Below are 9761 nucleotides of genomic sequence, written 5' to 3'. Positions count from 1 at the left end.
TCATTGGCCTTTGTATTTGTTTATCCAATGCTTTTAAATTCAGCTGTGGTGTCTTGAGTTTTTAGCAGCTGTATTTTGTAGCTAATTTTTATGCCAAATATGATTGTGGGAGATGCTTTAATGTTTCTGTACATTTTAAATATCATATACCTTTGTTTGACCTAGTCATGTTAAAACTAGGCTACATCATAATGCAATTTGTGCTGCTCGCACAAATATATATGCAGCGATGAAGACATTGAGACTGTGAAATACACTTGTACCACCAGGAGGCTCCACGGCACTCGATGTGATTTTTAGCCCGTTAGATGGCTCCACAGATCAGCCAGGTTTTCCTTACAATTTTGTAGAACGGCCTTCAAGTAGTTTGCGTTTCATAAGTTGGGTTTCTATTATGTATCCGATTTTAATGTGCGTAAGTTTCCTATGACAATTATTATACTGAATTGTGTATTTCTTCTGTAACCCTGTAATGATGCACTTTCCGTCTGAGTTTTAATCTTAGTCAACAGTAATTTTAAAGTTTAGCAATTGCACGTGTGAGACGTGCAGTTGCTAAACCCTTCTGAAGGTTACGTCCTTATCGCCTTTATTTCCGTCACACCTTCATTTCAGTAAGATGGTGTGATGAACTTGGGTTGACTCACACGTGTGTACTCTGTACTGTTACCTTGCAGAGGAACCATTTGCATGTTAAGTGTTCACAGTGTGTGGTTTACTAAAATTAGCTTCAAGGCCATGGACTCCCATGGTACACCCACAGGTGATTGCACTGCTCTTGATTAACATTATCATACCTGTAATCTCAGGTTTGTGGTCTGTAATGTATTTTATTGTTGGATATTTCACTTGAATTCTCTTTTATTTGTGTGACTCTACTTGGAGTGCAAAAACAGGACCCTGCAGGCCTACCATTGTTTTTCTGAATGCATGTATAAAAGGTATGGATAAAAAAAAAACGTATCATTTATGACCCTTAGTCGTGAACGAGACAAACTAATGGAATTTGTAAATGTTTGCATTTACAAATCCTTTCAGTACTATAGAATAAAATTTCTACAAAGGTGTAATCTGTTTTTAAATGGCAAATTGTAAAATATATACTGCTAAAAAATTAAAAACGTTTTAGTCAGAGTACAGCATCAAGTCAATTAAACTTGTAGGATATTGATCTGGTCTGCTGGTTCTTAATCAGATTCAGCCGCTTTAGGGTTAATGAAGTTAACAACAGGTGCACTAAAGGGCTAACAATGAGACAACCTCCAAAACAGGAATCATTTTAAAGGTGGAAGCTACTCACACTCTTCACCTTTTGTTTTTTTCCCCACATATTTTGCATTTGACTAGGGTCAGTATCACTACTGGTGGCATGAGGTGATACCAGGACCCTACAGATGTTGCACATAGTCGCACTCCTCCAGGATGGCACAATAACATGTGCAGATTGGCAGAAGGTTTGCTGTCTCCCAGCACAGTCTCAAGATCATGGAGCAGATTCCAGGAATCAGCCAGTTACTCTAAAAGAGCTAGATGGGGCTGTAGAAGGCCCTGAACCCATCAGCAGTACTGCTATCTGCCCCTTTATCCAAGGAACAACAGGACAAGCAAAGCCAGAGCCCCATAAAATGACCTCCAGCACACAACTGGTGTGAAACAGACTTCACGATGTCCTCTAGTGGGCCCTGTGCTCACTGCCCGGCACCGCGGAGTCTGATTGGGATTTGCTATAGAATACCAGAATTGGCAGTTCCATCACTGGTGCCATGTGCTTTTCACTGATGAGTGCAGGTTCACCCTGAGCACGTGTGATAAGTGTGAACTTGTCTGCAGAAGTTGTGGAAAACGTTAACGTTACCCACTGCCAGTCCCTGCCAGTGCATTGTGTCCTGGGTTCCTCCTGATGCACGACAATGACCGCTCTCATGTGGTGAGATTATGCAGGCAGTTCCCAGAGGATAAAAGAACAGATACCATTGACTGGCCCCCCACACTCACCTGACCTAAACCCAACAGAACACATCTGGGAGGTTATATTTTGGTCCACCTGACGCACCAGGCTGCACCTCTAGACTGTCCAGGAGCTCAGTGATGCCCTGGCTCAGATCTGGACCAAACCATCACTTAAAGGCAAACTTAAAGATTTAGTGCTAAAAATTTGTAGACACAAAGCTTAAATCATCTCTTTTTCCTGTTTCTTGTTAACAGTAGAAAATGGTGATAAAGTGTTGATTTAAGTTACATAATTCCTTTTCAATATGGCAAAGAGAAGACTGCCTTTTCAGATTTTATTCTGGAAGAAAGAAAGAAAGAAAAATAACCAGGTGACATAGTACCTCATCCAGCTGACAATCAATCACAATTTACAGATTATTGCCCATAAACTGACAAGCACAATTTTGATGAAGACTCATTAAGTGATCACAGCAAACATTTCTAAAATCAGAAATGACTAAACTACATTTTAACCCCTGAAATGTGGCAAAAATGGCTCAAATGGGAGTAGGTGCTAATATTCAGATGGCCAGTCTTCCTAAGGGTAGCTTGCATTAATTGGAATTGTATCAAGTATGAAATGCTGTAGTGAAATTTCAAGTCTTATCTGTATTAGAGCTTTTGAACTCTAGTATAATCTTCAATTTGACAGGAAACCAGTAATTTCCTCTATTGGTGCCCTACATTGTTAAATAATTAAATACATTCGGTTGTCAAGACATCTATAGAGTGTCATAGGATTTACACTCACTTGCCACTTTATTATGTACTAAAATGGACTCCCTTTGACTTCAGAACTGCTTTAATTCTCTGTGGCAAAGATCTCCCATTCCTCCACATCCCAAAGGTGCTCATATGCATTGAGATCTTATGACTGTAGAGGAAATTTCACTGTAATGTTTAAGAAACTATGATCCTGCTGAGAGCAGCCATCAGACAGTGGGTACACTGTGGTCATAAAGGGATGGGCACGGCCAGTAAGAGTACTCAGAAATGCTGTGGTTTAAACGAGGCTCAGCTTTTCTGTTTACACACCACTCTGCATTTAATCATTAGTTATTAATCTCTGGCTCTCTTCCACAGTGTGTCTGTTGTCCAGTCCTCCTCTCCTCAGCCCCAACAGGCACGCCAGACAGCTGCCTCTCCCTGAGCCTGGTTCTGCTGGAGCTTTCTTCCTGTTAAAAGGGAGTTTTTCTTTCCCGCTGTCACCAAGTGCTTGTTCAAAGGAGTTCATCTGATTCTTGGAGTTTTCTCTGTATTATTATAGAGATTCTGCTTTATAATATAGAAAGCACCTTGAGACGACTGTTGTTGTGATTTGGTGTTATAAAAACAAAACTGAACTGAATCGAGCTGATACTAAGGGGCCCAAAGCTGAGAAAATATCCCCCAATTCATTACATCATCACCACCAGCCTGAACTGTTTACACAAAAGCAGAACAGATCCATACTTTTATTTAGTTACTGAAAATTTCTGACCCTACTGTCTGTGGCAGCAGAGATAGAAAATCATCAGACCTGCAACATTTTTCCAATTTTGGTGAGCATGTGTGAACTGTACCCTCAGTTTCCTGTTCTTACCTGACAGGAACGGCACCTGCTGTGACTTTTCTGCTGCTGTAGCTCATCTGCTTCAAGGTTTGACATGCATTCAGAGATGCTGGTCTCCTTACCTTGGTTGTAATGACTAATTATTTGAGTTACTGTTGAGCTTCGAGCCTTCAGCTCAAAGCAATCTGGCCATTTTCCTCTGACCTCAACAAGGAGACTGATTGGATATTTGTTTGACCTGCAAAACAGTCAGATGGATTTACTGACTGTTTTATTTTGAATATATAAATCTAACTATAATAACAAAATACATTATAAGCAGTAAAAAGCAGAGCTTGAAGAAGAATAGGATGAAGTTTACACTGTGTTTATCCTACCTCGTTAATACAAAAAAAAAAAAAAAATACTATTACAAAGCATTGCTTTCTTGAATCCAAATATTTAATAGGTACATATCAAGTAATATCATGACATGTATAAAATTTCAGATCACAATATGAAGCAATAAAACTCCTCAGACTGGCGTTTGCTGCAAATGTTTGAAGTCGCCAACATAAAAAAAATGACTAATGATTAAAACAGAAGCAACTAAAATGGCTGAGTAAAAAAAAAAAAAAAAAAAGGTGTGCAGACACAGATAATAGTAAGCATTCTAGGAAAATCAAATGTGACTTCTTAAACTTTTTTTCTCTTCAACAGAGTGCAATAAAGAAACGAAACAAAAAAAAAAAAACACAGCACTGAAGCCAAGCGTCCACAAGACGTCTAAAAGTTGTTAGTACTGTAGGTTCACGGAGGGCAGGAGACAGTGGAGTGAGAGGAGGAGGAAGCAAAGGTCACGGCAGAGAAAGAAAGGAGGGGTATCAGCTTGCCAGTCAATGCAAGAAGAAATAAATCTGAACAATATTAAGCAACAGTGGAAGTAATGCACATCACAGTTAGCTTTAAAGACCATAGTAGCATCTGTACTTGCATGTTAATAAAAAAGAGAAAAAAATAAACAAAAAAAAAACCCAACAAAAAAAGAAAATCCTGAATGATTGAGCAGAAACAAGGACATCACCACATACAAACAGCCTGCCAATGAAGGGGGGGTTCGAGGGGGAGGGGTCAGACAAGAAGACAGCGTTCACCTCTGATCTGAATGTCAGCAGAGTTTTAAAAAAAGAAAAAAGCTGAGGCTGCCCTCGTCTCAGCTTTACGCAAAACACGTCTGTGCCTCGAAGGCCTTTGCACCTTAAGGGCTACATTTTTCCCACAAAGCCGACTCGGATGCACGAACCGAACGTCAGCGCTCCAGGTGACCTCTGTCCGAGACTGCGCCGCTGCTGCTCTCCGTGAGGCGTTTGTTAAAGCTGCTATCAGACCTGCCAACCCTGGACATTTTAAAGTACCATATCAGCACTGGAAAGAGGTGCGAATCTGCCTCCTGCGCTCACAATTAAAGCAACACCTTTTTAAAGTATGATACTGTCAGAGGGCACAGAGGCTTCTGAATTCAATGTCAACAAAATATCTGATGAAAGGCAACAGCAGAAAAAAATAACACAAGGTAAGTGAACATGGGGGTGAGGATGTGCTGTTTTTGGGTCCAACAGGTGATGACAGGACTGTTACCACGTGTTACTATGCAGCCAAACATACAAATAAAGAACAAGAAGTTCAATAACAATTGGGGATTAATGTGATTTATGGTCAAACATTGAAAGAAAGAAAAAAACCCAAACAACTTATAAGTAAGAATATTTTTGAGTGTCAGTAGTATCCTGGACTAGGTATTGTTATAGTGTCTCAAACTCAAAGAAGCTAATGATTTATGCAGTGCACTCCAAGTGCTTTTAGTAGTCTAGTTTAACATCAGGGATGGGTCGCTAAATATATATTAAAAAAAAAAAAAAACTTTTTTTTTTTTATTTAAAAAAAGCATTTTAAAAAAGTAGTTTTCCAAAATAGAGGAGAATAACATCATGCTGGACACCTCCAGAGCTCTCCACCGACCATTAACTAACAGGTAGAACAGCAGCAGATGAACAATAAAGACCAGCCAGCTTTATGTGAAGGCCTTCTTGAGTGCAGGGACACCAGTCACTGAAACAGAAGTGCATCTAAAAACTCTTTAGTCTTTTATTCCTGTAACATCAAAGCATTCGTTGAAAAACACCAGAACATATGGACCTGACATACCAGGACAGTTTTGTCGATGTCATCTGACTTAATAAGTACAACCGTGAACCAGAACTATATTTATAATCCTCCGTGTGTGACGTTTAACACATTTCTGACACTGCTGGACTTTTTGGTGCTTCTGAAGAAGTTTCAACAGTGTGTTTGTTCTATCTCGTGTTCAGGCACAAATCACCAGCCGAGGTTACTTTTTAGAAGCAGACTCCTGCAATCTTTGCCCATAATCGGCCCTGTGGCCTTGTGTCTTTATTAAAGCAAATGGCTTTTCTGACTCGACGTAAAACGTAAAGAGGGGACTCACTGGTGCGTCTCATCAGTATGTAAAATTTGCAGCTTTGTTGGAACCATAAATTTTCCAGCACTCTAAACAAACTGGATGCAGTTGCCAATTTGTGTTCCCTGCCAATACAAGGAAAGTTACCCCTGGTGAGACATCTGCTATTCCCGTTAGCTCAAGGCAAAGCAATGGCATTATTCCAAGTGACATGAGGAGCAGGATGTTAGCACTTGCTCCTGATTAACCTACAAAACAAGCCTGCTCCACATGTCGGTAATAAAGTGCTTCATGGGAATAAGACATAGTGTGCTTCATTATAAATGCACGTTAACAACAGATCAACTCTGTGGGCACCCTCTCAGTCAAACGACCTACTCACCTCCGCCGCCTCCTAGCACCGGCCACTTTTTATTAGCCAGCTCAGAAACGGCTCCGATTGGCTCAGTGCTTTGGTGTAAAGCTGCATGCATGGTACACAAAATGCAAACAGGGTGGCAGGAAACTAAACTCTTAACTGCTGCGCTTGTGATGTTGCCGGGGGAGAATTTGCACTCTGACGGCATAACGCAATTAATTGAACCGGTGGACAACACGGTGGAAAGGGAAAAACTGTTGAGATGGCTAGTGTGAGCGTGAGTTTGGGGACTCTTTTTTTTTTTTTTTGTGCATTGGTTTTCGTGTGCGTTCGTGTGGCAGGAAGTTTTAAAAAATGTCCTCGGTTGATTTTTCAGGCTGGTGATGCTGATGGAGACAGTCCAAGTTCAACAGATGAGGTCAGTCCCTACTGAGGTTGTTTGTGTATGAATGATTGTATACATAAATGGCTGTATATGCAATATACATTAGCCCGTGGGTAAGTACATTATGAGTGTGCAATGCATTTTAAAGTGGAGCTCTAGGTACTTGACAGTATACGAGGGTGCACAGAATGGGTGCTTATGTGCGTGTATCCTACTTATAAACGTGATTTCGACCTCATCGGCCCTTGCTGTAGCCGGGAAAGAACTGGTCGAGCAGCATCTGAAGCGTCTTGTTTTGGGTCATAACGTAGTCCTTGCCCAAGTCGTGGCGGCAGGCGGGGCAGGTGTACACCTTTGCCCGAAACGACCGTTGGAGACAGGTCTGTGAAGAGAAGGGTGAACGTTACTGTAATACATGAAGACTGTGTGTTTGTTCTCCCCCTACACAATCAGGAGCTGACTAAGCAAACTTGGTACACATGTACACCTGAGCCCCTGAAGGTTCTCATCCTCATCATATATTCTGATGTGATCATGTTGCCAAGCAACCACAGAGCAACAGGCTTAAATAAACTGTTTTTTAAAATTATGCACCTATAACACTGCATCAAACATTTTTATTTCTCAAAAATAAAATCTAATTTATATTCGCAAGACTTCAATTGTGCGTGACATATTATGCTGTCAAGTTGCCTGGCAACCACCTAACAACAGGCTAAAACTAACTTTTTTTTTTTTGCTTTCACACACCCTAAAACACCATATAATGGGCATCACAAACAAAAAACTGAAACAAAATGTGAAAAAAAACCAAACAATTTTTTAACAAAAATAATAAAGTAATAAACTAGATTCTTGAAAAATATTAAAAGTAATATGTGATTTTGTGAATGTGGACAAAAAACTAAAATATACAATATAAAATACAGGTAACATTTTCTTATTTTAAGTATTTGTTTAATACTTGAAGTCCGATGAAGCTTTGATCAACATGTTTATACTTGTACTGACGTACTTGCTAAAATCATTCCCTCTGGCATAATACTTAAAAAGATTAAAACACTGAGACTTAAACAAACTAAACATTTCAAACAATAAAAAGCTAAACTGAAACAAGCACACCTAATGTGGAAACCTAGTGAAACAAAAAGTCAAAATGAAATAATAATCAACAAACAATAACCGCAGCATGTCCACATAATAGTTAGAAAACAAATCCTATACCTTGCAAACATTGTGTGAGCAGACAGTGGTGATGGGCTGGAAGGCCAACTCCTGGCAGCACACACACATGAAGATCTGCTCCATCTTGCGAAGGAAATTCTTCAAAAAGAAACATCAAAGGAATGAAGGTGGGAAAGAAACAAACACACTAAAGTTGTAGCAATTTTGAATTATGGCGATGTTGCTGCCTTTTAAACCTGCTTTACTTATAAATCAACAGCAACAGACAGGCTGTAAATCTCAGTCAGTAAATCTTCTTACATCGAGAAGATTTATTATTTAGAGCACATGGAGCGAGTTGCTGTGAGATACTTAACATTTTTATAAACATAAACCAGAGATGTGTATTGTGGTATACTAAATTTTATACCGGTCCCTCTTTAAGGTGCTCCATGGCTTCATCCCAGAGTTTCTTGTTGGCTGTGTCCTCTTGGATCAACTGCTGCTGCTGCTCTGACAGCTGGAAGGTTTCCTCTATCTTCACCCGTTTAGAAGGAGGCTCTTCCACCGGTTTTGACTCTGCTGAGAAAACAAACTAAGACTTCAGAAACAGAAGGATCTATCCTCGGAGACTAAAAAAATATATATATATATTTACAGTGGTGTATGGCTAGGTAAAAAAAATATCCTAGTGGAGTTTGTGCTTTTAAATATTCATTTCCCATCTTCAAAACTGTTTCAGTGATCACACTGGTCTCACCTGTCCTCGTCTCACAATACCTTGTCTGACCTGCTTTGAGCTTCTAAAAGCACCCACCACTATCTCTTGTTGTCTTCTGCACTCCATTACTTTGTGGAGACTCCTCTTCCACATTGGCCACTGGATGCTCGTCCTCCTCCTCCTTGTCATCGCTCTCCTCTTTCTCCTTAATCTTGCGTTGCCTCCGTGGCCGCCCCCTCCCGGGATAGTGCTTACTGCGGCCGCCCCGACCGGGTCGAGCACAAGCCTCCTTCTTTGATTTGTTGGCCATGGCCGCCAAGTAGCCTGGGGGGTACTGCAGACGCACAAGGAGAGACAAAGAAGATTGAACCTAATTTTGAAAAGTAGAAATGAAGTGCACCAACAAAGGCACACGTGCCTGATTTAAGACACATATCTAACCTGAACAGCAAGGCCCAGTTTCTTGATCCTCTCCACACCTTCAGGGGTCCAAGGCGCTGGCTCCTGATCATCTCGTCTCAGCAGGTACCTCCACACCAAGTAACCGCACTTCCCGATCTCTGGCCAGTACTTTACCACCTACGAGCCGCCATCAACCACAGCAAATTTCATTCAAAAAAAAAAGTGAACTGAAGTTTTGAAGCAGCTCTGACTTAAGACTGGTGACAAACGGTTTCTAAGACAGAAGAAGATGAAGATTTAGAAGCGCAGTGTTAGTTATAGAAACACGGCTGTAATAGGATCCCATATAGCTTGAAAGGCAGCTTTTAAAACTTCAATCATTCTGTAAGTTTGTACACAACCTGCACTCTATATCGACACTATTTTATGCAGTGCTGCTTGCAGTAAGCAGATGTATTTCTGGTGGACAAGATTTGGCGATACCTTGTAAATGCCATCGTAGCGGTTTCCTTCTTCGGGAGCATACTTGCTAATGCGGCGACCTTTGGAGCTGCGGACCACTCGTACAGGTTTTCCTGCTCGCCAGTTCCTGGACTCTGCTCCGTCTTTGTCATTCAGAGGTGCATCGCAGTTTAAGGCCAGTGCCCTGAAGGGGTCGGGCAAAACAGAATTATCTTTATTACATGTGAGAATTACAAGAAATGATGGCTTAATGGTTGAGAAATCCTT

The 9761-nt window shown here is 40.7% G+C and overlaps 1 protein-coding gene across 3 annotated transcripts in view; it reads right to left on the bottom strand.

The window, feature by feature from the left end:
• Nucleotides 1–3967: 3967 nt before the first annotated feature.
• Nucleotides 3968–9761, bottom strand: part of uhrf2 (ubiquitin like with PHD and ring finger domains 2) — a 45764-nt gene continuing 39970 nt past the window's right edge. For 2 of the 3 annotated variants that reach the window (XM_085279641.1, XM_085279642.1), the window contains 6 exons: nucleotides 9516–9678; nucleotides 9072–9209; nucleotides 8727–8964; nucleotides 8340–8491; nucleotides 7970–8068; nucleotides 3968–7127 (listed from right to left, as the gene is read on the bottom strand). In XM_085279641.1, the coding sequence (XP_085135767.1) occupies nucleotides 6981–7127; nucleotides 7970–8068; nucleotides 8340–8491; nucleotides 8727–8964; nucleotides 9072–9209; nucleotides 9516–9678 (937 nt within the window). In that variant the 3' untranslated portion in view covers nucleotides 3968–6980. The remainder of the gene's footprint in view (nucleotides 7128–7969; nucleotides 8069–8339; nucleotides 8492–8726; nucleotides 8965–9071; nucleotides 9210–9515; nucleotides 9679–9761) is intronic. The other variant, XM_085279643.1, reaches the window with a different exon arrangement.

This window comes from Mchenga conophoros, linkage group LG7 (assembly GCF_057382185.1).
Source record: "Mchenga conophoros isolate Kocher_MC1m ecotype Shallow Benthic linkage group LG7, M_conophoros_male_GT1.1, whole genome shotgun sequence".
NCBI lineage: Eukaryota > Metazoa > Chordata > Actinopteri > Cichliformes > Cichlidae > Mchenga > Mchenga conophoros.
The sequence above is the reverse complement of the archived record's forward strand: the minus strand, read 5'-3'. Positions and strand labels throughout refer to the sequence as shown.